This window comes from Salmo salar, chromosome ssa18, assembly GCF_905237065.1.
Source record: "Salmo salar chromosome ssa18, Ssal_v3.1, whole genome shotgun sequence".
Taxonomy (NCBI): domain Eukaryota; kingdom Metazoa; phylum Chordata; class Actinopteri; order Salmoniformes; family Salmonidae; genus Salmo; species Salmo salar.
In genome coordinates this window covers 74,923,098-74,950,975 of record NC_059459.1, presented here as the reverse complement: position 1 = coordinate 74,950,975, position 27,878 = coordinate 74,923,098, and the positions used below count along the sequence as shown (strand labels likewise).

Here is a 27,878-nt window from a genome sequence, read left to right as displayed (position 1 = left end):
CTGTGATGCAGACGGCTAGCTGAGCTGCCGACTAGTGATGGTGTTGCATTATGGGGGATGTCGTTTTTGCCCTCTAAGGCGATTTTACGTTGTAACTTGTTTGTGTTGCAGTGGTTTTGTACATGAGTTGTTGTATTTTGCTACTATCAACACTGAAAGCACCTAGCAATGTATTGGGGATGTGAGACAGGATATGTGTTTTACCTTTCTTCATGCTCCTGTGTAGAACAACTTGTCAGGTGGTGCATTGGAGACTGATGTGTTCCTGTCCTGTCTTTTCATAATACTATTGCAGATCAACATAAAAGCCTAAAAGACAGCCGTGGTGTCGCTCTTCATTTCTTGGTTCTCCTGTGGTGCATAAGAGACCCGCTACATACATGTAGTTATTACCATGCATGAGATGCCCACATTGTAGCCTGTACTTTTAATATATTCACTGATCATGTACTTTACCTCGGCAAATAAAGGTGCAGTTCAGGTATGAATGTTTTTGAGATAATTTTTCAGTCATATCCAATACCAGGAGGATCAAATTCCAGTCTTTGATGCTGTGTCTGCATGGATGTATTACATTTATCCACTTCAACAGTGTTTACAATCTTTGTCCTGGGACATCAATGGTTACATATTGTAACTATGCAATAGTTTAACTAGTTAAAGGATGATTTGTTATTCATATATACAGAAATAGAATTTAAAAAAACTTCTCTCTCTCCCTTCTCTCACCCCCTTCCCTCTCCTCCTCTCCCCCTCACTCCCTTCTCTCTCTCACTTCTCTCTCCCCCCTCCCTCCCTCCCCCTTCTCTCCGTTCTTTCTTCCCCTCTCCCCTTCTCTCTCCGCCTCTCCCCATTCTCTACCATCTCACTCTCTCCCCCTTCTCTCTCCTCCTCACTCCCTTCTCTCTCCCCTCACTCCCCATTTCCCCCTTCTCTGTCCCCCTCTCCCCTTCTCTCTCCCCCTCCTCTCTCCCCCTCTTCCCCTCTCTCACTTTTCTCTCTCCTATCCCCTCCCTCCATCCCCCCTACTCTCTCCACCTCTCTCCGTTCTTCTCCCTTCTTTCTCCCCCTCTCCCCCTTCTCTCTCCCCATTCCCTCCCATCTCCCTCTCTTCCCCTCTCTCCCTATCTCCCTCTTCCCCTCTCTCCCTTCTCTCTCCCCATCTCTTCCCCTCTCTCCCTTCTCCCCATCTGCCTCTCTTCCCCTCTCTCACTTCTCTCTCCCCTCTCTCCCTTCTTTCTCCCCCTCTCCGCCTCTCCTCCCTCTCTCTGCCCCTCTCCCCCTTCTCTCTCCCCGTTCTCCCTCTCTTCCCCTCTCTCCCTTCTCTCCCTCTCTTCCCCTCTCTCCCTTCTCTCTCCCCATCTCTTCCCCTCTCCCACTTCTCTCTCCCCCTCTTCCCCTCTCTCACTTCTCTCTCCCCCTCTCTCCCTTCTCTCTCCCCCCTCTAGCTGTTCTCTCCCTTCTTTCTCCCCCTCCTCTCTCCCCCTCTCCCCCTTCTCCCCATTCTCTCTCTCCCTTCTCTCTCCCCCTCCCTTCCCCTTCTCTTTCCCCCCTCACCCCTCTCTCCCTTCTCTCTCCCCATCTCTTCCCCTCTCCCCCTACTCTCTCCCCCTCTTCCCCTCTCTCCCTTCTCTCTCCCCCCTCTAGCTGTTCTCCCCCTTCTCTCTCCCCCTCCCTCCCCCTTCTCTCTCCCCCTCTCTCCCTTCTCTCTCCCCAACTCTCCCTCCTCTCTCCACCTCTCCCCTTCTCTCTCCGTCTCTTGCTCCATCACTTCTACAACCGGTACTTCCAGTAGTGCCGCATTGAGCTTCAATGAACATTTCCAGCTATCAAAACCACCACCACTACCCCCTGGACCAGCCACGGACTACCCAGGTTTGATGCCCCAAAGTCCGCCTCCACCTCATCCACCACCCATTGAGCCAGTGGAAGCAGTGGAGAGACACCAGTGCTCAACACCCTCTCCCCAGGTTTAGGTGACCCTAGCCATGCTAGTGATGGGAATGGAGGGGCATCTATGATGGATGCCAGCATCATGACTTCCACAAGCTGTCTGTTCAAGCCAAGCCTACCACCACCACCACTTCCACCAAGGGGGGCCCTGTCGTCCGGCCTCTGCCCATGCTCGGTGAGGGTTCCCAGGCACAGCTCCGGCCACCGATGGCCTCCCCTTGATGTCTCTCTCCAACCCCCTCTACAGAGAGTCTATGATGACTTCTCACAACTGTGCCAACACAGCCTCCTCCTCTTCCTCCTCTTCCTCCTCTTCCTCCTCCTTCGCTCCAGTCTTCCCTCCATCCCTGCCCTGCGCTAACTGTGGCTACATCCAGGGCTCTACAGCCCCCACTACCTCACGGCTGCCCCAAAGAGGACAGGCTAGTCCGGAGAGACTCTACTACCTCCATCCCCTCTATATATCCACAAAGAGAGATCTAAATTGACAAATAAAGGTATCCTGCATTTTATGTGTTTTTCTCTGTTAATCAGTTACTTTCTCTGTTAATCAGTTATTTTCTCTGTTAATCAGTTTTTTTCTCTGTTAATCAGTTACTTTCTCTGTTAATCAGTTATTTTCTCTGTTAATCAGTTACTTTCTCTGTTAATCAGTTATTTTCTCTGTTAATCAGTTATTTTCTCTGTTAATCAGTTATTTTCTCGGTTAATCAGTTATTTTCTCGGTTAATCAGTTATTTTCTCTGTTAATCTGTTACTTTCTCTGTTAATCAGTTATTTTCTCTGTTAATCAGTTATTTTCTCTGTTAATCAGTTATTTTCTCTGTTAATCAGTTATTTTCTCTGTTAATCAGTTATTTTCTCTGTTAATCAGTTACTTTCTCTGTTAATCAGTTATTTTCTCTGTTAATCAGTTACTTTCTCTGTTAATCAGTTACTTTCTGTTAATCAGTTATTTTCTCTGTTAATCAGTTACTTTCTCTGTTAATCAGTTTCTCTGTTAATCAGTTACTTTCTCTGTTAATCAGTTACTTTCTCTGTTAATCAGTTATTTTCTCTGTTAATCAGTTACTTTCTCTGTTAATCAGTTACTTTCTCTGTTAATCAGTTATTTTCTCTGTTAATCAGTTACTTTCTCTGTTAATCAGTTTCTCTGTTAATCAGTTACTTTCTCTGTTAATCAGTTACTTTCTCTGTTAATCAGTTACTTTCTCTGTTAATCAGTTACTTTCTCTGTTAATCAGTTACTTTCTCTGTTAATCAGTTACTTTCTCTGTTAATCAGTTATTTTCTTTGTTAATCCGTTTTTTTCAGGTGGCCAACAGGGGGCAGCAGAGGCACACCATTCCATAACAACAGCTATACTTGTAGGAGTGTTTACATTTTGTGATGTAACCCCATAATTAGGTTGGGGGTTTTTTCCCAAATGGCACCCTACTCCCTATATAGTGCACTACTTCTAACCAGGAACCATGGGGCTCTTGTCAAAGATAGTACACTATATAGGGAAGGTTCTGACATATGTAATATTACTGCTACAGTATATTGGTGGGGCTTACTATGTGGTTATCTGGATCTGTAGCCAGTGGGTGGGGTTTACTATGTGGTTATCTGGATCTGTAGCCAGTGGGTGGGGCTTACTATGTGGTTGTCTGGATCTGTAGGCAGTGGGTGGGGCTTACTATGTGGTTGTCTGGATCTGTAGCCAGTGGGTGGGGCTTACTATGTGGTTGTCTGGATCTGTAGCCAGTGGGTGGGGCTTACTATGTGGTTGTCTGGATCTGTAGCCAGTGGGTGGGGCTTACTATGTGGTTGTCTGTATCTGTAGCCAGTGGGTGGGGCTTACTATGTGGTTGTCTGGATCTGTAGCCAGTGGGTGGGGCTTACTATGTGGTTGTCTGGATCTGTAGCCAGTGGGTGGGGCTTACTATGTGGTTGTCTGGATCTTGCAGGCAGTGGGTGGGGCTTACTATGTGGTTGTCTGGATTTGTAGCTAGTGGGTGGGGCTTACTATGTGGTTGTCTGGATCTGTAGCCAATGGCTTGTTATTGGCTACCCATATATTAACATCTCATACAGTAAGGCATAGCAATAGTAGCATAGGAATCCTGTATATATGATGTAATAACCTAATAATGAATATTATATTGTCCTGACTGTCCTGATCAGGTCAGGTTACAGGAGACCACAACACTACAGATTATCTCTCAACCCCCAACAGAGGAGGAGAGATCTAGGGGTCTGAAGATGTGGGGGTTTTATGACCCCTCACGCCCATGATAGTCTTAGGCCACAGAGAAATTCCTTTGTCCTCTCACTGTGGAGAACCTGCCTCAGAACATTAAACATGCAATAAAGGGACTTTGGAACAATGGTTTCCGTCAGCCACAAGGGTGGTTATGACGATAGATGGGATATGAAAATGTGTGTAATTTTTGTTTTGTTATTAAAGGTTAATAGATGACGTTATTACGAAAACATTGTACCTTTAAGAGTTTTCACAGTATATGCCTGATGTTTATACATTGTACGTTGTGTGGAAAATGTCCAAATCAAAGAGAATGTTTTGGTAAAGATGAAATGTGAAGTTAGTTGTCTAAAATTGGATTTGGGTAAAATCTAGACCTCCAGCCTCTTAACTTGGTCCGCCCAGAGAATTGCCCTAAAGGCGGTTACGCCCACTTCTGACCCGAGGGTATTAGACATGGGAGTTAAGAATTAACATACAGACTAAGTGACCCAAGCTGCAGCAGAGGTCTAAAAAGTCAACGAACCCCAAAACGCAACACAAGGAAGAAGACAAATAAATATTCTTCTACCCATGCTATGGATGAGTAGCTGTGTCTAAGCGGGTGAACTCAAGCCGGAACACCTGGCCTACACACCTGGCCTACTGGTATCTACGCTGTTTCATTCCTACGTTGTGAGCTCTGAGCTACAGACCTGGCTGTCCTCAGACGACCCCTTTCAGAGCCAGGGCGAGGAATCAGACCACTAAGCCAAAAGGACACTGACATCGTGAGGACAACCAGAGAGTTGCGCCGGAGAAGTGCGTCATTGAGAAGCCTAAACGACCCACGCGGAGCTTCCCATCTGAGACCTCCAACACGTAATTACATCATTATATTCTGACCCATAAGAGCGGCAGTTCGGGGCAAGGCTAGGGTTAAAATAAGCATAGCTGACAAATGCACCCAAATGTATATTTCTCTTGTGTACTTTCTCTTGTTCTCTCTCTTTTAAATCCCGTTTTGGGTAACACGCGCCATAGTGTGTTGGCCCGTTATACTAAGTCCTAATCAATAGCCTAGACTGTGTTTTGTGTATGTGTATCTTTTATCATCATTTTAGTTTTCTAGTAAATAAATAATCAACTAAAATTGGTGTGGTACGAACTCATTGGTGGGACCCGGGTTTGTGCAGATTCACGGATTATGCGACGTTCAGAATGAGACTGTAGAGGAAATTGATTAATTAGCGACTGTTGTAAAATCGATATTCTGATATTCTTTGAGTTAATTTGGGAAATAGAAACTCAATAAAAATTATTTTCCCATGGTGCCCCAGGTTAATGAGTTAATAATTGCTTGATTAATTTAATCACGCAATTATAAACCGTTAATCATTCGATGAGCAACAGTCGTCACATTAACTAATACGTCACAACAATATAGAATTAAAGTAAATTATGTAATGATAACTTTTATGCATTACATTATACAGGGCTACACACACACAAACAGTCCTAACAGCGTGAATGTTGAAACCAACAGGTACTCTAACAGCCTCTCTCTGTGTGTCTCTCTCTCTCTGTGTGTGTCTCTCTCTGTGTCTCTCTCTCATTGTGTGTCTCTCTCTCTCTCTGTGTGTCTCTCTCTCTCTCTGTGTGTCTCTCTCTCTCTGTGTATCTCTCTCTCTCTCTGTGTATCTCTCTCTCTCTGTGTCTCTCTCTCTCTCTCTCTCTGTGTCTCTCTCTCTCTCTCTGTCTCTCTCTCTCTCTCTCTGTGTCTCTCTCTCTCTCTGTGTCTCTCTCTCTCTCTGTGTCTCTCTCTCTCTGTGTCTCTCTCTGTGTCTCTCTCTCTCTGTGTCTCTCTCTCTCTCTGTGTCTCTCTCTCTCTCTCTCTGTGTCTCTCTCTCTAAATTCAAATTCAAGCTGCTTTATTGGCATGAAAAACATTGTGTCAATATTACCAAAGCAACAATGTATACAATATATATAATACAACATACATTGTAATAAAATGATAAACAATAACAAGTAATAATATAAAATTGTAGTAAATAATAATACAAAATTAAAAACAAAAATAACAACAATAAAATGTAACAGTCAATAGTAGAAATGTAATAAATATAAAAAGCTAAAAATGGAAAATGAAACTATAACTAACTTATAACTAAATAACTGTCATCTTCACCATTACATCAGTACTACAACCACCATCATCATTACTACTACTACCACCATCAGTACTACTACTACCACCACCCAGGGGTGAAAATCTGATATCAACTTTGGAGGGGACAATTACATGAAATGTTCTCAAGAGCAATTCCTGAGGGGGACACCAAAAGTAGTGCTGTAACACATAGCCTACATTGTAATATGGTAAATGTATATTGAGGAACCAAAGAAATAAGGTGTTTGCCGTACTCCTAACTACCGGTACCCAAAACTACACAACTAATCACAACAGCAATACCATTGCCTTTAACAAATCTTAGTTCAGTCACCAGTTTAAGTTGAGAGTGGGGGTATCCATGGCATTTTCCAATGATGTTACTATTTTACAAGTAAAAAAAATTGAGAACCTTTCATAATGTTGCCAAACAAAGACTCAACAAACGTACCTAAGACTCCCTGTCTCTGCCAGTCTGTCCCTGCATATCTGTCCCCAACTCTGCTGTCTGTGTGCCATCTGTTGCCTGCTCTGCCTAATAACATCATTGTGAAACATTTCCATTAGAATTTCATTTCTTTCTTATGAAGATTTTATCAACTAGTCTTTGAGATATTAGGCTACTAGGGTTCTTACTATGCGTTTTGGTGTATTGAAAAATACTCTGATGTCCGTCTTTTATTTTTCTGCCATTTTTCTACCTGGCTGGCTGGCTGGCTGGCTACACACACACACACAGTGTGTAGGTTATTTACAGTAGAAGATGGGCTTCTATCATCTTCTATCATTCTATTTGGGCTTCGATCTAAAAGGTAGCTAGCAAATGTGAAACGGATTAAAATGACAAGAGTTGACAGCTGTATGAGTTCACCATTTACACAACATATGCTGCAACCTTTTGTAATTTTAATAGTTTGTTTCATATTGGCTGGCTTCCAACAATAGCTGAATTTGCAAAGCTAGCGAGCACCAATTCAGTTTCAGTGGTGTTTGCTATAATCTTTGCTACCCGGGTTAAATAAAGGTGAAATAAAATAAATAAATAAAAGTTCCCTTGCGACAATTTAGCTTTTGCAACGAGACCATTAAATATATTTAAGACAATGGTAGAAGAGAGTGTAGTTCTGTTCAGTTTGGACTTCAGTTTATTGCTAACCTTATCACAGGGACTTTGAAGCACTAACTTACATAATCTGCATGCTGACCTTGGAATAAATTGACGATAGCAAAGATTCCATCTTTGACGACGCCACATAAATGGAATAGGTACTAGCTAGCTTAATAGTTAATATTTGAGCGCTAGCTCTGCATATTCAGCTAGTGTGTGTGCGCGATTGACTAGATTAACCTCACATTCATTGAGTGCCTTTCAGACAGTAGACACGACCCCTCTGTTACCTTGCCAACTAAGGAACTGGCAATGGATCAAACCATTGTGAGGCAAAGGGTGGGGGGGGTCGCAATCTTTTGAAACTTAAAAACGCGCTATTAAGTGTCTATAATCAGCACAATTGCTTTCATTGCGTATTATTAATATTATTAAATTACATAGTTATGTTTCAGTGATATATTGGGGGGGACAAATCATATTTTTCCCAGGATGGGTGGGTCGTGTCCCCCCCGTCCCCCCCGGGATTTCCGCCCCTGCCACCACCATTACTACTACCTCCATCATTAAACTGTTATCACTGCCACCATCATTACTACTACTACCACCATCATTACTACTACTACCACCATCATTAAACTGTTATCACTACCACCATCATTACTACTACTACAACCATCAGTACTACTACTACCACCATCAGTACTACTACCACCATCATTACTACTACTACCACCATCATTACTACTACTATCACCATCATTACTACTACTACCACCATCATTAAACTGTTATCACTACCACCATCATTACTACTACTACCACCATCAGTACTACTACCACCATCATTACTACTACTACAACCATCAGTACTACTACCACCACCATCAGTACTACTACTACCACCATCAGTACTACTACTACCACCATCAGTACTACTACTACCACCATCAGTACTACTACTACCACCACCATCAGTACTACTACCACCATCATTACTACTACTACCACCATCATTACTACTACTACCACCATTATCACTACTACTACCACCATCATTAAACTGTTATCACTACCACCATCATTACTACTACTACCACCATCAGTACTACTACCACCATCATTACTACTACTACAACCATCAGTACTACTACCACCACCATCAGTACTACTACTACCACCATCAGTACTACTACCATCATCATTACTACTACCACCACCATCATTAAACTGTTATCACTACCACCATCATCATTACTACTACTACCACCACCACCACCATTAAACTGTTATCACTACCACAATCATTACTACTACCACCATCATTACTACGACTACTACCACCATCATTAAACTGTTATCACTACCATCATCATAAAACTGTTATCACCACCACCACCATCATTACTACTACTACCACCATCATTACTACTACTACCACCATCATTACTACTACTAGCACCATCAGTACTACTACTACTACCACCATCAGTACTACTACTACTACCACCATCAGTACTACTACTACTACCACCATCAGTACTACTACCACCATCATCACTACTACTACTACTACTACCACCATCAGTACTACTATTACTACCACCATCAGTACTACTACTACCACCATCAGTACTACTACCACCATCAGTACTACTACCACCATCATCATTACTACTACTACCACCATCATTACTACTACTACCACCATCAGTACTACTACTACCACCATCAGTACTACTACTACCACCATCAGTACTACTACCACCATCATTACTACTACTACCACCATCATCATTACTACTACCACCACCACCATTAAACTGTTATCACTACCACCATCATTACTACTACCACCATCATTACTACAACTACTACCACCATCATTAAACTGTTATCACCACCAACATCATTACTACTACTACCACCATCAGTACTACTACTACCACCATCAGTACTACTACTACCACCATCATTACTACTACTACCACCATCAGTACTACTACCACCATTAAACTGTTATCACTACCATCATCATTACTACTACTACCACCATCAGTACTACTACCACCATTAAACTGTTATCACTACCATCATCATTACTACTACTACCACCATCATCATTAAACTGTTATCACTACCACCGTCATTAAACTGTTATCACTACCACCATCATTAAACTGTCATCACTACCACCATCATTAAACTGTTATCACTACCACCATCATTAAACTGTTATCACTACCACCATCATTAAACTGTTATCACTACCACCATCATTAAACTGTTATCACTACCACCATCATTAAACTGTTATCACTACCACCATCATTAAACTGTTATCACTACCACCATCATTAAACTGTTATCACTACCACCATCATTACTACTACCACCATCATCATTAAACTGTTGTCACTACCACCATCATTACTACTACTTCCACCTGTCACTGCTCTCTAGGAGTGATGGGGGGTGAAGTCAGGGGCAGGAGACCAAATATGCACTAGCAGAGCGTTTATTCCTGAGTCCAAAACACCATGAACAGGCATAAAACAACCAGACAAAATAGTCCACCCAAAAGGGCCGGAACGCAGTCCAGAAGGAAACGCCAGTCCACATAAGACAAAGAAAATATAACGCAACCCCAAAACCACAACAGGTAAAACAAAACAATCCCGCACGACCCCAACCTAGTAGGGCGAGACTAAATAACCCACTAATGAACCTAACTCAAAACAGGTGCAACACAAGACAGACAAAACCAAACGAAAAGGGAAAAAGGGATCGGTGGCAGCTAGTAGACCGGTGACAACGATCGCCGAGTGCCGCCCGAACAGGGAGAGGAGCCACCTTCGGTAGAAGTCGTGACAGTACCTCCCTGACGCACGGCTCCGGCAGCGCGCCAACGCTGGCCTCGAGGACGACCCGGAGGGCGAGGCGCAGGGCGATCCGGATGGAGGCTGTGGAACTCACGCAGCAGTGATGGGTCCAAGATGTCCCCCACCGATACCCGGCACCTCTCCTCCGGACCGTACCCCTCCCAATCCACGAGGTACTGCAGGCCCCCCACCCGACGCCTAGAGTCCAAGATGGAACGCACTGTGTACGCCCGCACCTCAACGTCCTGCAGTGGACCAGCTACCACCGGCCTGAGGAGAGACACATGGAACGAGGGGTTAATACGGTAGTAAGTGGGGAGCTGTAACCTATAACACTCCTCGTTTATTCTCCTCAGGACTTTAAATGGCCCCACAAACCGCGGACCCAGCTTCCGGCAGGGCAGGCAGAGGGGCAGGTTCCGGGTCAAGAGCCAGACCCGATCCCCCGGCGCGAATACGGGGGCCTCACTGCGGTGGCGGTCAGCGCTCTCCTTCTGCCGTCCACCGGCCCGTTTCAGGGATTCCTGGACGGCTCTCCAGGTCTCCTTTGAGTGCTGCACCCATATCTCCACCGCAGGAGCCTCGGTCTGGCTCTGATGCCATGGTACCAGGACTGGCTGGTATCCCAACACGCACTGAAACGGCGACAGGTTCATAGAGGAGTGGCGGAGAGAATTCTGAGCCATCTCGGCCCATGACACGAACCTCGCCCACTCTCTGGGCCGGTCCTGGCAATAGGACCGCAGAAACCTGCCCACATCCTGATTAACTCTCTCCACCTGCCCATTACTCTCGGGGTGAAAACCCGAGGTCAAACTAACCGAAACCCCCAGACGCTCCATAAATGCCCTCCACACCCGGGACGTAAACTGGGGACCCCGGTCAGAAACTATCCTCAGGCACCCCGTAGTGCCGGAAAACTTGTATAAACAGGGCCTCCGCAGTCTGTAGGGCCGTAGGAAGACCGGGCAAAGGGAGGAGACGGCAGGACTTAGAAAACCGATCCACAACGACCAGGATCGTGGTGTACCCCTGTGATGGAGGAAGATCGGTGAGAAAGTCCACCGACAGGTGTGACCAAGGCCGCTGTGGAATGGGGAGGGGCTGTAACTCCCCTCTAGGCAGGTGTCTAGGAGCCTTACACTGAGCGCACACCGAACAGGAGACATAAAACCTCACATCCTTTGCCAACGTGGGCCACCAGTACCTCCCTCTAAGACCCCGCACCATCCGCTCAATACCCGGATGGCCAGAGGAGGGTAGCGTGTGTGCCCACCTGATCAATCGATTGCGAACACCAAGCGGGGCGTACCTCCGACCGGCAGGACACTGTGGTGGAGTAGGTTCTGACCGTGACGCCCGCTCTATGTCCGCGTCCACCTCCCAGACCACCGGTGCCACCAGAGAAGAGGCCGGAAGTATGGGAGTGGGATCGATGGACCGCTCCTCGGTATCGTAGAGACGAGACAGTGCGTCAGCCTTGGCGTTACGGGAACCTGGTATATAAGAGATAGTGAAACGGAATCTGGTGAAAAACATCGCCCACCTAGCCTGACGAGGATTCAGTCTCCTCGCCACCCGGATGTACTCCAGATTACGGTGGTCAGTCCAGATGAGAAAAGAGTGTTGCGCCCCCTCAAGCCAATGTCTCCACACCTTCAGAGCCTTTACCACAGCCAGCAACTCCCCCTCCCCCACTTCATAGTTTCGAACCACCGGACTGAGCTTCCTTGAAAAGTAATAATACTCTTAACGCTACTATTAGCAACACCGTATGTCACTTGCAACTGGCCTGTTCAAGATGGGACAACCCCCATTTCAATAGGAACATTTCCAAGTTTGCAGCTTAACACACAAGGGCTATGTCTTACTCGTCCCAAAAGATGTCATGGGTCATAATTGGGTCAGCATAATAAAATACAAAAGTCACTTCAATCATTCTGTGTCCATGCTTTTGATGATTCATTGCGAGTGCCTGTAGATCCTAGGCAACATTTTTCAACTAACTGGTTTCATCTGCAGCTGATGAGAGTCAGTTCTTGTACTCAAGTACAAGTAAAGTAGCCCTCTCAAACTCCTTGAGAATGAAGAAGTAACTGGTCAAAGTACTCAGCACAAGTTAAGCATTTGTACATCTCATACATACATAAGGAATCGTTGACTTAAAAGCCCATGACTAATGTAGCTCCATCAGGATGCAAACGATTACTTGAAGACAAGGATGACCTTTTTTAGTTTTTTATTAACTAAACTAATAAGCACACATAAGCACAGTACATTACAGTTTAACAATGTTTAAATCGGAAATCACCAGGTGAAACAATACATCGTTCTCCCTGCCAATGGTTCTGTAAAAAGCAGAGGGATGGGGCTGGAGAAATGGAACCATAGTTTAAACCATGTTTCCAGGCTATAGTCCAGTGGTTCTGTAAAAAGCAGAGGGATGGGGCTGGAGAAATGGAACCATAGTTTAAACCATGTTTCCAGGCTATAGTCCAGTGGTTCTGTAAAAAGCAGAGGGATGGGGCTGGAGAAATGGAACCATAGTTTAAACCATGTTTCCAGGCTATAGTCCAGTGGTTCTGTTAAAAGCAGAGGGATGGGGCTGGAGAAATGGAACCATAGTTTAAACCATGTTTCCAGGCTATAGTCCAGTGGTGTCAATCTCATTCCATGGAGAGCCTAGTGTCTGCTGGTTTGAGGTTTTTCCTAGGCAACCAGGTGAGGGGAGTTCCTTACTAATTAGTGACCTTAATTCATCAATCATTTGAGGAGCAAAAACCCGCAGACACTCGGCTCACCCGTGGAATGAGTTTGACACATGCTAGTGTAAGTTTACATTTACTTTGTTTACAAACATTGGAGTAGATAAAAATATATATTTTGGGATCTGATGGGGTACGGCAGTTGAACTATGTTCATGAGGCATTTATAAATTATATTCTTCAAGAATCCAAAAGTGGATGTAGCAACTGCAGATTGGCCATTTAAAGGGGTGCATCGGACCTGGTCATGTAACCGGGCAAAAGCAGTAATAGACGAGCGCCCTTCTCAAATCTGTGCCACATGATCACATTGTCAACAAGGAAGAAACAAAAGTTTTTTTTTCATAAAATGTTCAAACTATTTTTCCTTAGGAAGGCAGATAAAGCACATATGCAAAACAAATGGAATCACTTTTCAACCAGTGCAAACTGCACCCACCCAAACGAACACCTTCAGTCTGTGATAGATTCCTCGTCATCAAAGCTGTAGTGGATGCTGTCATAGATGTCATCTAGGTCCTCTTCCAGGAGGTCATCTATGAAGTTATTTTCTAGGAGGGAGGTGTCTTGGCCCATAGCTTGCTGTATATCAGTTTGACAGAGTCCTGGTGTCTTTCGAGGCTGCTGACTCTCCTCTGAAGCATGGAGAAGAGACCTCTGCTCCCAGCTTCCGACTGATTCAATTGCCAGCCTAACACCAACAATCGTAATGTGTAGGGTAAATACAATGAAGTATTCCTTAAATACAATAGCAATTACAGGGTGCCAACATCAATTGTACATATTAATGAAAGTTCCCCTACTTTGCCTGCTTAGGTCAGGTGCCACATGTGAAGCAAGGCCTTGCACATTCTCCGATTCCCTCTTTAGGCTTTCCCAGTGCTGCTTGACTTCCTTTAGGACAATTAACTCTTCCTCCTTCAGCCGTCTCAGGAGCATCACCCGGTCAAAGGCTATTTTCTTTGTGAGTAGGTCAGCTGTAAATTCATAAGAATGCAATGTGGATTTGTAACTTTGGCAGTGCTGGCAGTGCTGTCTGTGTTTGAGCAATTCAACATACACAGACAGCAAAACAGAAACATAGTTATTGTGACACACAAACATACTACTTACTTTGTCCATGCAGCTCCCAAGGCCAGGTACGAAGGTCTGCGGAAAGGATCTCATCTGGTACAAGGGTGTTGTACTCCTCTATGGCAGCTGTCAATTTGGCCTATTCTTCTAATATCTTTCTGCGCAGAGGGTGTCTTTTCTTGCATCCATCTGTCATCAAAACAAAAGGAGAATGGAATTATTTGTTAAATTGCATAGCTTTGAAATGAAGGAGAAATTAACTGTGTGCAATTCAATATTCATGAAATTTAACAAACCTGTCTGACGGTAGAGGTTCTGTTTCCTTTGATGCTCAGAAACAGGACTTCAATTGTTCTCTGTAGTACCTGGGGACCATCCATGTTCTCATTTGTTTCCTCTGAAATACAATAAATCTATAAATTAACAACGTATCTCCAATGGTGAGTAGTTGCACTCACTTCCTGGAGGAACACAGGGCCTGTGAAGGTTTCTGTAATACATGATTTGTTATGTGGGGGGTGAGTGAGCCCCAACCTGGAGAACCAGGGAATGTTTTGTCTGCCTCCTACCCTTCCACCTGTCCGGCTTGATTGCACCTGCCGGTGGAATACACCCTCTAAGGGCTAGCTCAGGGTCATTGGCGTACGCAAGCCTCTCCACCACGTCAAGGTGACAGTCCAGGAGAGTTACATTTACGATTATTTATATTTTTGTATTCATTTACCTGTATTAGCCCATTGCTGAACTTCCGTTGTCCAGTTGTACAGAGTCTCATCGCCTACACCCAAATCACTCTTAAACTTTTCAAGAGTCTGGGTCTCCTCCTGGATTTTTGCTGTTGTCTGAGAATTATGACAAAAACAAAACAGAAAAATTAATTGTTTTAAAATAAATTAAATGCATAGATATAATACTTCTAAAATAAATGTATTGATCCACACAATACACCTTCAAGTATCTTCTGGACAATACTCTGTGCAGGTTGTTCTTCTTCCTTCTGTTCCACCCCATGGCCTGGATGGTTAGCATGTCTGTTCTTGCTAGAAAAGCCAAATAGAAGTCCTTATTCCAGATAAGTATTAACATAGCTGAATAGAACAACCTTAAAATGTCCTTTGGACATTTGCTTGGAACAGATTGCAGCCCTCGACAAGAAGCTGTTCCCTTGTTCCACTTCCTCCCCCAGAGTTGTGTCAGCTCCTTCCTGATTCCGTCCTCCCCACTTAATCTTAATTTACATAAAAAAATATATTGACTTAATATTGCAATTATGTGAATAACAAACATCTACATGGGAAGCCTTGTAAAGGACTGAAGCTGGAAATTCTCTTAGAACAGTTTAATAAAGAAAAACTTACCTCGCATTTCAAACGATGTGCCTTTGCATGCATGACGGAAAGAAGTGGCTTCATGTCTAGAAGAGTGGCGAGCTCTGGACAATGAAGGGCAACTTTGGTCAGGTATGGCCAAAATTTGCAGATCACATCTGTACACATGAATTGTATGTTCCTGCTGCCAGACAATTCCTTCTGCAAGAACAGTGGGTACGCAAATATCTCTCCACGCATCATGTTGAGGCTCCTTAGAAGTATTCCGTGGCGGCAGACGGCAACTTCGAGTCCCTCTTCATCAAGTTGTCGTTTGTTTTCCTTGACTCTTTAGCTGCTGTCCACTGGGATGCTCCACATACCCCTTTTCCATAACCCTAGACAAGGAAGTAGAAGAGTATAGGTAGAAAAAATGTTTTGGGGGGGGAGTGTTAACGGGACAGTGGTTAGGTTTTTAAAATCTAGCCGAGGGCGCTGAGCTACCCCCTATGTTCGCTACAATGGAGATCGACTATCAAAAAGAAGCACTTGTAAAGTGTGTTGCATTTCTGAACAGAGGGAGTAGTGTAACGACAAATGGACTTGAAGAGAGAGGATTACCATCTCCAAAATGATATGTTTTTATTGGAATAGTGTATAACGAGTCTGCCTTTGAGTCAGATGGCCCGAGGCCAGTCCTATTTCACAGATTAGAAGATACACAGGAAACGTAAATGTTTAGTCTTTGTATGGACATAGTTCACAAAGTCAGACATCCTCGTCCTTGCAGATAAACACGCCATCAAAGAATCCTTTGTCATCAGTCCTTGAAAGGATACGTGAAATACATTAAATATATTACATATGAAATAGCAATCAACCTCAGTAACTGATTGTGGACACTTGACAATGTTGATAATTAATTTCATTACAAACGCAAAACATTTAAGCTAAAATGAACTCAACTGCATTTGAAAACGTTCACACTGGACAAAGAAAAGGCAAACCTTGTTTGGATTGTTTAAATGATATAGAGTACGGTGTTATTTAATAAATTATGAATAGTTTTACATAGCCTTTTTTGAATCGATACAGCTTCTTGTTCCCGTCCACTGACACTGCAAGCATGCTGGGTGAACAGGCTGGGCAGTCAAAGTACTGTATATCACAGACCTGTTCAATTTCAGAGCGGCAGTACGTCCACTCAAAGAAGCTTTTTTGGAAAGTGTCCCCACAGATCATTCCATTCTGGTAAGGGAAAAATACATATAGAACATATATGAAATAACTTACAACAATAGTATAAACAAAACATACTATAATTCACTATGGCTGACTGGATTTGAGTTAAAGCAGGGCCAGTACATAGTGTTGACAGCAAGGCAGGTGAAAGCCAATGCAAAAGTAGGACGAGTACTTATGTTGTAAAGAGCAGGAAATATTGGATGCAAGAGGGGCACAGATAAGGGGCACAGATAAGGGGCACAGATAAGGGGCATGGCAGGACAGTGGTGCAGGAGGCTAACACATCCTGTAGCAAGAGACCTGAAGTTTTAATGTAGTTGTAGTACTGGAAATAAAGTTATGTTACACAAAGTGTTGTAACAAAATGTAACATAGTTAACCTGAAGTCATACATTGGTAAAGCTCAGTATAATTTATTGTTACCCTGCCAAAGAAGTCAGTTCGCTGCTCCAAAATCCGTATAAACGCTAGACGGGACATTCCTGGGGCTGACACTTTCAGCTCCTCAAAAGAGCTGAACACATCTACCTGGTATATGGTGTCACAGTTGACAGTGGCAGGCCAGAACCCATTCTTTATCAGATCTGCCAAGTTTGCTGTCCAGGTGCAAAGACAGGTTGTGCAGGTCAGCACAGGCACTGTAACATTGTAGAGACCTTGAGGAAAAAAATGTAGTCTGAATTAATGTTGTTTTACATTGCATTGCTACATCACTGTTTGGTTCTTGTAGATACTCCACATAGCATTTATTCCTACGAGGATGATATGTTTCCCAGGGCCAACATGGATGGTGCTAGTCAGGCAACCACATATCACCTCTGGTACGTCCAATGGTAAGAAACAATCTAGGGACAATATTTATATACAACAATAAACAAGAATACATTTGAACTTTGATATAATACATTCAGCCGCAAAAAAATAAAACACTCCCTGTTCATGAAGTGCTTATTTGCCATCACTGTGGAGAGATATGGCTGTAGTTGGAGGAAGGGGCTCCATCACTGTGGAGAGATATGGCTGTAGTTGGAGGAAGGGGCTCCATCACTGTGGAGAGATATGGCTGTAGTTGGAGGAAGGGGCTCCATCACTGTGGAGAGATATGGCTGTAGTTGGAGGAAGGGGCTCCATCACTGTGGAGAGATATGGCTGTAGTTGGAGGAAGGGGCTCCATCACTGTGGAGAGATATGGCTGTAGTTGGAGGAAGGGGCTCCATCACTGTGGAGAGATATGGCTGTAGTTGGAGGAAGGGGCTCCATCACTGTGGAGAGATATGGCTGTAGTTGGAGGAAGGGGCTCCATCACTGTGGAGAGATATGGCTGTAGTTGGAGGAAGGGGCATGTAGAATCCCTCGATCATGGACTGTCTGTTGTGCAGGGGGAACTTTGCATGTGTAGAGACATCGCAGTCTTCGCAGTAAAGCTGTTTCGGCAGACAGTCTCTACATCGCAGAATAGCCATTTTCACATTGCATGACTGACAGATCTTCTGAGAAGCATGCTCTGCAGCCAGCAGAGAATCTACAATCTCAGGCCTGGACTCCCTCCACCTATCCTGTGAGAGTTGCTTCCTGCAGAGAAGGATTTGAACACTCAGGGTCTTCTAAGTCAGCTAGGAGGATGTTAATTTTTCGATGAAGTATTGCTTTTTTGAAAACACAAAAATGGGAAAAGGATTAAATTAAGAATATTATATAATTAATCTATTAAAACAAACATAGGGCTGTAAGTAGGTGACAGCAAATATATCTCTGCACAATCTATGGTGTGACAAGCCAAAAATCTCAGCTTTGATTCTACGGTAAATTACATTACAGGGCAGACCAAAATATTGAGTAAAGTCTAAATTGGAATATCAAACAATAGAACTTGATCCCATCGTCGAATAGAAATTCTGAATGTTCTTAAAACAGCAAAAACACACTGAGTGTACAAAACATTCTCTTTCTCTGACAAACTGACCAGGTGAAAGCTATGATCCCTTATTGATGTCACCTGTTAAATCCACTTCAGTGTAGATAAAGAGGAGGAGACAGATTAAAGGAGGATGTTTAAGCCTTGAGACATGGATTGTGTATGTGTGCCATTCAGAGGGTGAATGCGCAAGACAAAATATTTAAGTGCCTTTGAAAGGGGTATGGTAGTAGGTGCAACGTCCAACGGTTTGTGTCAAGAACTGCAACGCTGCTGGGTTTTTCACGATCCACATTTACCCGTGTGTATCGAGAATGGTCCACAACCCAAAGGACATCCAGCCAACTTGACACAACTGTGGGAAGCATTTGAGTCAACACTGGCCAGCATCCCTGTGGAACGCTTTCGACACCTTGTAGAGTCCATGCCCTGACGAATTGAGGCTGTTCTGAGGGCAAAAGGGAGTGCAACTCAATATTAGGAATATTTTGTACACTCAGTGTATTTTGACTACAGAATAAACTCTCCTCAAAGGCAAATGCTTCCAGCTTTCACAATTACAGACAGCGGTTGCAAAAGGAACGACACTGTAAAGATTCCAATAGTGGATTTGAATGAATTCAATTAAGACCAATTCCATAATGTGGAATGGCAGATTGCTTCATATTAAAGGAAATGTGCAGGAAAAAGCTCTGCCAGGATGTTGTTATTGCCCTCCCCTACAGAAGTATTTGGACAGTGATGCTAAAATGTCGAGAAGCAACCTGCAAGTAAGCATTTCATTGGATGGGGTTAGCATCAGTATCCTGTACATACGACTAATAAAACTTGCAACAAGACATATAAAGTGCTTTAATTTCGAAACGGTAAATCAGAAAAGTCTGAAAATACCCTGAAATAAAAGGTGACATTCTGTACTGTTACCTCATATCAAACATTTGATCTCAAATCCGAAATTCTGGAGACTTGAGCCACATTTAAAAATGTTGCATCACTGTCAAAATAAAGATGTAGTGCAGTATAATTCAGTAACACCAAGATGACCCCAATTTTGAAAGTAAAACAATTTTAACATACCTATTTCTTCATCAATGTTTAAAACTGGAGTGGATTCCAATCCACTGGTCCTTGTCTCTAAAATAAGATATGCAAAAAAGGATTAGACTTAAAGGGGCATTCAGAAGTTGATAAAGCCATTTTTGGATTTATATTAATGATATATACCCATTGATTCTAGAAGATTATAACTTATTAATGCCTCATGAGTTTAATTCAACTGTCGTAACCCATCAGAACCCAAACTATAAGCTTGTTTTAGTCAATGTTTGCAAACAAAGTAAATGTAAAAAAAACACTGTATAGCCTTAAAACATGGTTAAAACTATTATTTTCATAACATTGATGGTAAGTTATTACAATAATAGCTCGTGGTTACATTTCGCCAAGACCATCACTCAGCTTTTAACCAAAACAGGGGAGGGGAGTGTGCTTTGTTATTGTTTCAACTACTGATTACAGATTTAATAAAAATACAATAAATCAATTACAAGGCCACTGAATAACAAGGAATTGTATAGATTAATATATTCAATCGCTCATCAATACCTGATTCTTCCTCCTCAGTGACTGGCCCAGAAGGTTGCACTAGTCTGGCTCTTGATGTACTGGCCCTTGGAGCTGAAAGAATTATTAATGAAAAGGTTTTTAATTCTAAAGATTTGCTGGAGTTCTGACTCTCTCCTTTCGTTAAATAGGTATTTTCATCAGAGACAGACAACAGTTAAAGACAGGGAAAGGTGGGATCAGACCTGCATGTAATGTATTATGTGCTGTGGGTAGATGGCACTAGACCGGCCTATAGCACGGCAACAAACATTTGATATGCTACGATACAGTATGTTTGAAAGGAAAAAAAATCACATCGGGGACCAATAAAATGAAACACCTAGACGGGATGAAACTTACCAAGGGAAGTGGATGTAGTTGCCTTCCTGGTTTGAGGAACAATCTGTCCTCTCTCATCCCTTTGTCTCCATCTGAACCTAATCCCTGGAGGCTTGTTTGTCTTTTTCTTATTTTCCTAAAAAGTGCATTTCAATTATCATGGCTGGCCCATTAATAATAGTCTCCCTCAAGCATGGCTTGCTTGTGCACATATGGAGCACCAGCAAGATTTTAATTTTCACATAAGGTGAAGTGATTTGTCAGCTGAGGAAAGACACCTGCAGTAGACCCACGTTCTGGCTCACTCACACAGCCAACATGTGTAGCAGTTCACAAGGATGCTAACAAGTGCACCCTTGTGCCTCATGCTCAATGGTCAATATCATTGATGCCCGTGTTCAGGTCATATCACGGAGTCTACGTTTAAATTCACATTTGTGCCATGTGGGGTCTACTTTGACAAACAAAAAGCAATGATAAACCATAACGCTGTGGTGCTGGGGTTGTGTTGGGAATATTTGTCCACGTATGGGAGCTATAGGGGTTACATTACCGGTAATGTACGACTTGTTACATTACCCGTTCTGGGTTGAGCTCCTCAGCCAGCCTTTTTGCCTCGTTAATGGCCTCGTCCAGTTGGGCTTGTGGGTCCTTCTCTTGGTTGAGCTCCTCAGCAAGGCGTTCTGCCTTTTTAATAGCCTCATCCAGTTGGTCTTGGGGGTCCTCAGAGGCCATACCATCTCAAAAGAAACATAAAGAGACAACTACCAATCCTAACACATTCCTTCACATAGTAACCTCCCCTGTCTATGAGAAAAGCTGCATGTCATTGATAGCGTGTGTTTTACTATGTCCTGCACGTAACTAAAGGTCTTCATCCTCCTCCACACGCAGACTGACTGATCTACAAATCACTTTGAATAACAAATACATATCTATTATTATTACTTGCAGATCAGTCAGTGTGTCACCATTTACCAATAATGCGCTATTAGTCTGTCACTTCCTTGTTCATGTTGTTCATGTGTGTAACTCCAGTCCTTAAAGGCTAGTGTCTACAGGTTTTGATCAATTTAGATCATTGACTAGTTAGGACCTCCTCTCACCTGATTGTTTGTCTTAACAGGATTTCATCAACTCCTTCACGTCCCTCCTGGGGTCCCTCTCTCCTTCTTCCAAGGAGATGTCACACGATTTATACAGATTGAGTGGCAATGTGTATTTCTTTGAAGATGCAAAGAGTCCCACTGTAGCTCAGTTGGTAGAGCATGGCGCTTGCAACGCCAGGGTTGTGGGTTCGATTCCCACGGTGGGCCAGTATGTAAAAATGTATGCAGTCTACTGTAAGTCGCTCTGGATAAGAGCGTCTGCTAAATGACTAAAATGTAAAATGAAAAAGGGGAATATATAGCCTAATTTATAGGTGGCTAAAATAATAAGTGAGAATAACATGCAAGTAATGCAACAAAAATATCCACACATTCTGTTGTGTATGCAACTTTCTTTATTCACCTTAGTTTTTTATTTATTTCACCTTTATTTAACCAGGTAGGCAAGTTGAGAACAAGTTCTCATTTACAATTGCGACCTGGCAGTTACGTAACCTTCCTTACTGGTTTAACGCGTTTTTTAAACCAAACACTTTAACAAACACGAAAACAAATGTGTATGTATGTATGCTGTATTTCTGACAACAAGGGACGAACTGACGACCTACCTGTTATCTGTCCAGGGTCCAGACATCTGGTGTGGGAGAAAAATCTATAAACAACAAATGTCACATAACCGGATGAAGTAACAATTCTTGTTCAGTACGGGGAAAAATGTATGAAATGTATGCATTCACTACTGTAAGTCGCTCTGGATAAGAGCGTCTGCTAAATGACTAAAATGTTTTAAAAAAATGTAAAAATGTTCTTCTAGTAACTTTCCGGTAGGCTAGAAGCTTTCCGGGGTTTTGCTGCTCGTCACAGATCGACGCAGGTATTGCACGTCATTTATCGTTTTCATAACCGTAAGTGTAGCCAAGTTGAAATACGAAAGCTTTCTAGCTATTTCGCACAGACGGTAATTTGAACACAACTAGGTTTCTAGTGAAAAGGTTTACACTCAGAGCCATGTATTTACACTCAGCCAGCTCATAGTACAATTCCACCCTAGCCTTATTACGGGTTAACGTTTTGGTCATTTTGGTTGGCCAACAAAATGTAAGACTACAATGACAACATACATTTCCCAAAATGTTATACGAAAAAAAAAACATGTTTTGGTATTGATGGACAATGGCAAGGCTGCTATTGTATTTTCAGTTACATTCTGGTCAATAAAAATGGTTTACACTGTTTTTTTTTTGTAAGAAATACATGGAACTACAACCGAATAAAACACCATTAGCCATCATGCATTGCTTACATTCATTCTATACTGAAAAGTCTGTTTATCTTTTGGTCATTTTGGTAATACATGCTAAATATTAAATTAGCTTTAAGTACTGCAAAGTAAAAGGCACATAGTTTAAAACACACTCCAGTGCTGCAGGACATGCTGGTGCTCTATTGATCCTGAGGGGAATGTGTTTTCTTGGTCTTGGATCTACAAAGTGATAGCCTTACAGAATATCCCCTTTACTCTATATCTAAAGGTCCTATACCTCTGCCTGCCCAACGGACCTGTACCCCCACCCAGTGGGTTTGTGTTGGCTGACCATGTCAGGAGAGATGTTTATGCCAGTCCACCAGCTCCACGACAGCAATGTGATTATCTCCTGCTTCCTAAAATCCTCTATCATGTCCTTTCTTATCTTTGTGTTCAGCTCCAGGTTGTTTCCACTGCATGTAGCGGGTTTCTTATGCACCACAGGAGAACCAAGAATTGAAGAGCGACACCACGGCTGTCTTTAAGGCTTTTATGTTGATCTGCAATAGTATTATGAAAAGACAGGACAGGAACACATCAGTCTCCAATGCACCACCTGACAAGCTGTTCTACACAGGAGCATGAAGAAAGGTAAAACACATATCCTGTCTCACATCCCCAATACATTGCTAGGTGCTTTCAGTGTTGATAGTAGCAAAATACAACAACTCATGTAGAAAACCACTGCAACACAAACAAGTTACAACGTAAAATCGCCTTAGAGGGCAAAAACTACATCCCCCATAATGCAACACCAGCACTAGTCGGCAGCTCAGCGAGCCGTCTGCATCACAGAAAGAAAGTCATGCTAGCTAGCAACACTTTTAGCACTCTGTAACTATATTAATAACAACAATAAAAAACTGAAAGTTACGTGTTTCGATAGTCTCACATCCCCTTATAACAATATCTACAGCATTAACCTTGGGACGTTTATTTATTTCACGTTACGGACTTCTACAAAGGAGTAATCTGCAACCCGTACCTTTCTCTCTCAGTGTTTTCTCAGACTGAGGAGAGCGGGATCTATGCGTAGTACCAGGGTGTTAGTAGGTGACGTAAGCACCCAGATAAAATAAAATACATTTAATGAAACAAAACCTGAAGATGTTAACATCATTCACCTACTGTAGCTGCCTACCTAACATCAACAGGCGTCACCAGTAGCGCAACAATTAAAATTAGAAACCAAAAGTAAAGTTCCTGGCGATCTGACTCCCCCCTTCTGTCTGAACTTGGAATATTCCTGTTCGCGGGCTTTTGGCCACTGACCCTCAACCTGATTGTTCTGTTCTGCGTTGTTTACTATTCTAATAATTTGAAGTTTGCTGGAATAACCATTTTAACTCTACTACATGCACCTAGACATTGCACTTCTTGTCTGTCTATAGGCTGTCTCGACATTGTTAGTCTCAGAATGAATTTTGAGGAATCCTTTTTTTATTGTTATGAAGATGGAACGTTCTGCACGAACAGCCTGGTCTCATGTACAATATGTAAAAAAAAGAAGCTAAATGTATGAAAATGTTGCAAATTCTAGCTAGGTCTCTAGGTGGCTAACGTCAGCTAGCTGATTAACTTTAGCTAGACTAGGGGTTAGGGTTAAGGTTAGGAGTTAGGTTTAAGGGTTAAGGTTTGGGTTACCTAAACGGGTTAAGTTTAGGGTTATGGGAAGGGTTAGCTAACATTCTAAGTAGTTGCAAAGTAGAGAAAAAGTAGTAAGTAGTTGAATAGTTACTAATTAGCTGAAAAGTTGTCCGTAATGAGATTCAAACTCGCAACCTTTGGGTTGCTAGAAGTTCCCGTTATATGCCCGCCCATCCACCCTGACCAACAACTCTATTTTCGTTCTTGCCTTAAGTAACCATGTGTCTTATGTAACCATACCAAATGTAACATATCATACTAACTTGAATGTCCCAGATTTATATTTACTATGTCACATCTAGTCTATTTCCGAAATTCATAACATATAACACGAATTGCAATTTGTAACATACCATACAAAATGGGTGATGGACTAACACAAATGAATACATACCATATGAAACAGAAAATAAACGTAACATATCATATTAAATGGAGTGTCTCGGATTTATGAATAGAATAATACAAAATGCTGAGACCAGGTTGCAATGAAAGATGTACTTTATTATTGTCAATGACTTGGCACACAACAATTCATCTTCCCATGGATAAGGCCTGTTAGATGTGATACCAATTCTGAGACTTGGTTTTTTAAACTGATAATAATAATAATAATAATAATCAAAAGCATTACTATTATAAGGCCTATCACCATCACCACCACACAGGCATTATCAGAGTGCTTTTCCTGCACAGGGACAGTGACTGTGACCGTGACAGCATCTGGTATTCCCCTCTCTTTAGAGCCAAAGAAACACTGGTAAAGGCCCTGATCAGAAAGCTGTAAGTTGTTGATGGTGAGGGAAATGTCTCCCTGTCGGTAAGCATCGTTGGACACCCACACCCTGTTCTCAAACCCAGGGCCGTAGGTTATATTCCCTGCCGTGACATTCAGCACAGTCTGTCCATCCTTTTCCCAATAGATGTGTATCTCACTGTCAGGAGTTTGTTTTTTAGTTGAGCCGTGGCAACTAAGTTTGACATTATCTCCAACATGGAAAGATATTTTAAAGGGGACCAAGACTTCTACTTTTACATCGTGTAAAACCTTGTTGTTGCAGACACACTCATACCACCCCATGTCATTGTACTCAGCTGAGGAGATGGTGAGAGAGAGGTTTCCATTCTGGAGTTGAACCCTGTTCTCATAACCCTCTCCTGTAGTTAAAACCTCTAGATCGAGTTTAGCCACCATCTTCTTGGTATCATGACGCCTCCACTCAAGACTACCGTGACACAATCCAGGGCAGGTGAGTGAAGTGGAACTGTTCAAAATCACTGTTTTAGTTATAATAGTGGAATATGAGGACGACATTGCATTGAGAAGGACAAGCAGGACCACAGCAAATGTTACCTTCCAACGCATGGTGATGTATCGTTAGATAGTACTAGTACTGAGACAGTAGTATTGTTCGATAGTACTAGTATTATTGTAAATGTTGTAGTATATAGCAGTATATATAGCAGTGTATATTGTCAGCCGAGAGCTAGCTACCTACCGTGCACACAATCTATTTAAATGTCGCAATAGGCGGATGCTTTCGCAACTTTCCGTTTCGTGCTCAGCAATCTCCAACTGTACAGAGTATATATTGTAGTATATAGCAGTATATATAGTAGTATATAGCAGTATATATCGTCAGCGGCGAGTTAGCTGCCCACTTGGCACCGACATCAATATCAGTAGTGGTATCAGAGCAGTACCAACATATGTATCGTTAACCGTATTCTTAGCCAGTTACATTCAGATCCAATATGCCTATGCTTTCACAACTTTCCGTTTCCAACTGTACAGAGTATTGTAATGAAACAGCAGGGAGCAGGACTCGAACCCTCGACCTTCAAGCCCGAAATCCGGCGCGCTATCGACTGTGCCGCAAAAGCATAATCAAACGGCAGAGTCGATATCCGCGCTTATAAAACCAGGGTCGTTACAGTATATATTATAGTATATAGCAGTATATATCGTCAGCGGCGAGTTAACTGCCCACTTGGAACCGACATCAGTAACAAAGCGGTATCAGTATAAATATATATATCGTTACCCGTAAGCGTATCTTCTATCCAATTCGATTTCAATCCAGCAAGCCGATGATTTCAAAACGTTTCGTGTTTCGTATTTCGAATTGTGCTCAGCGATTCCTAACGTCTTTGACAAAAACCCCACACGAGTCATTTCAGCCACTGTCAGTCAGGGTAACGGTTATAAACAATGATATTTACAATAAACTGTTCTCAAATACAATAGAACTATAAATAAGCTACTGACATTAACTTCTTACTTAACTAATTTTAAACAGAAATAATAATAATTTAACACTACAGAACATGCTACCCACAATTCTTCACGCACCTTCTGAAACCGGAAATGCTCCAGCCTTCTTCAGAAGTGTGCACTTGTTCACTCCCCCTCATGCGTTTAAAAGCACTGGATTGGTGATAGTATGGCTGGAGAGATTTCCCACCATATTCCTACAACCACTCCACTCATTTTAAATCCATGAGAGGAGGTATATAAACGAACAGTTCAGGAGAAGAGTAGAGAACTAGAATGTCGCCCTCTAAATTCTTCATCTGCTCAAACAGATTGGTAAAAATAGACCCAACCTGGATTTAACCAATGTCTCAACTACCCTGCTTTTCCACAGGGTGGAGATCATTACCCAGTATTATATAGAATGTGAGACTAGGTCTCTCTATTCTCACCATACATCTAGGTGTGTGAGGGGTTTTCTGTCTGGTTAATGGGTGCTGTTTTTTCATCCTTTTACTATTGCTACAGAAAACTACCAGGTAATATACTCTCTGGCTACTCTGGATAACCCCAAGCCATAAGACTCCTGAACAGGTAACCAAATGGATACCAAATGGTTACTGCTACTGTCCTATTTGCATTGTTTGCCCCCCCCCAACCCCTCTTTTACGCTGTTGCTACTCTCTGTTTATCATATATGCATAGTCACTTTAAATATACATTCATGTACATATGTAACAGTGTAGGTTCCGTCCCTCTCTTCGCCCCAACCTGGGCTCGAACCAGGGACCCTTGCACACATCAACAACTGACACCCCACGAAGCATCGTTACCCATCGCGCCACAAAAGCCGCGGCCCTTGCAACGCAAGGGGCAACCCTACTTCAAGTCTCAGAGCGGGTGACGTCACCGATTGAAACGCTATTAGCGCGCACCACCGCTAACTAACTAGCCATTTCACATCGGTTA

The 27,878-nt window shown here is 42.7% G+C and overlaps 1 protein-coding gene and 1 long non-coding RNA gene across 17 annotated transcripts; one reads left to right on the top strand and one right to left on the bottom strand.

Annotated features, from left to right (window-relative positions):
* The first annotated feature begins 1,659 nt into the window (after positions 1-1,659).
* On the top strand, positions 1,660-4,421 carry LOC106595808 (uncharacterized). Its single transcript, XR_001326469.2, has 2 exons — positions 1,660-2,450; positions 3,268-4,421. It is a non-coding gene; the product is annotated as an uncharacterized lncRNA (long non-coding RNA).
* An 8,144-nt stretch (positions 4,422-12,565) lies between these two features.
* LOC106594698 (uncharacterized) lies at positions 12,566-27,027 on the bottom strand. 16 transcript variants are annotated; one of them, XM_045701552.1, is made up of 16 exons: positions 26,701-27,026; positions 22,311-23,508; positions 21,700-21,762; positions 21,173-21,333; positions 20,615-20,729; positions 20,255-20,326; positions 19,727-19,783; positions 17,158-17,390; positions 16,561-16,737; positions 15,541-15,887; positions 15,131-15,222; positions 14,907-15,024; positions 14,479-14,579; positions 14,222-14,371; positions 13,912-14,085; positions 12,566-13,799 (listed from the first exon to the last, which is right to left on the bottom strand). In XM_045701552.1, exons 4-10 carry the CDS (start codon positions 21,326-21,328, stop codon positions 15,765-15,767), a joined length of 933 nt encoding a protein of 310 aa, XP_045557508.1. In that variant the 5' UTR covers positions 21,329-21,333; positions 21,700-21,762; positions 22,311-23,508; positions 26,701-27,026; the 3' UTR covers positions 12,566-13,799; positions 13,912-14,085; positions 14,222-14,371; positions 14,479-14,579; positions 14,907-15,024; positions 15,131-15,222; positions 15,541-15,764. The 16 variants fall into 16 exon arrangements, 6 of the variants coding, with proteins under 6 accessions (XP_045557508.1, XP_045557507.1, XP_045557509.1 ...); XM_045701551.1 differs by having other exon boundaries at positions 21,700-21,971; positions 26,701-27,025; XM_045701553.1 differs by lacking the exon at positions 21,700-21,762.
* Positions 27,028-27,878: the final 851 nt, after the last annotated feature.

What these genes read in the sequence shown, in the direction of transcription:
- LOC106594698 (XM_045701554.1), bottom strand. Translation starts at nt 21,328, where the DNA reads ATGGCCTCTGAGGACCCCCAAGACCAACTGGATGAGGCTATTAAAAAG. An exon ending in AAACATTGATGAAGAAATAG is followed by an intron (nt 17,391 to 19,726) that starts GTATGTTAAAAT and finishes TTTTTCCTCAAG; the next exon opens with GTCTCTACAATGTTACAGTG. An exon ending in GAACTGACTTCTTTGGCAGG is followed by an intron (nt 16,738 to 17,157) that starts GTAACAATAAAT and finishes TTCCCTTACCAG; the next exon opens with AATGGAATGATCTGTGGGGA.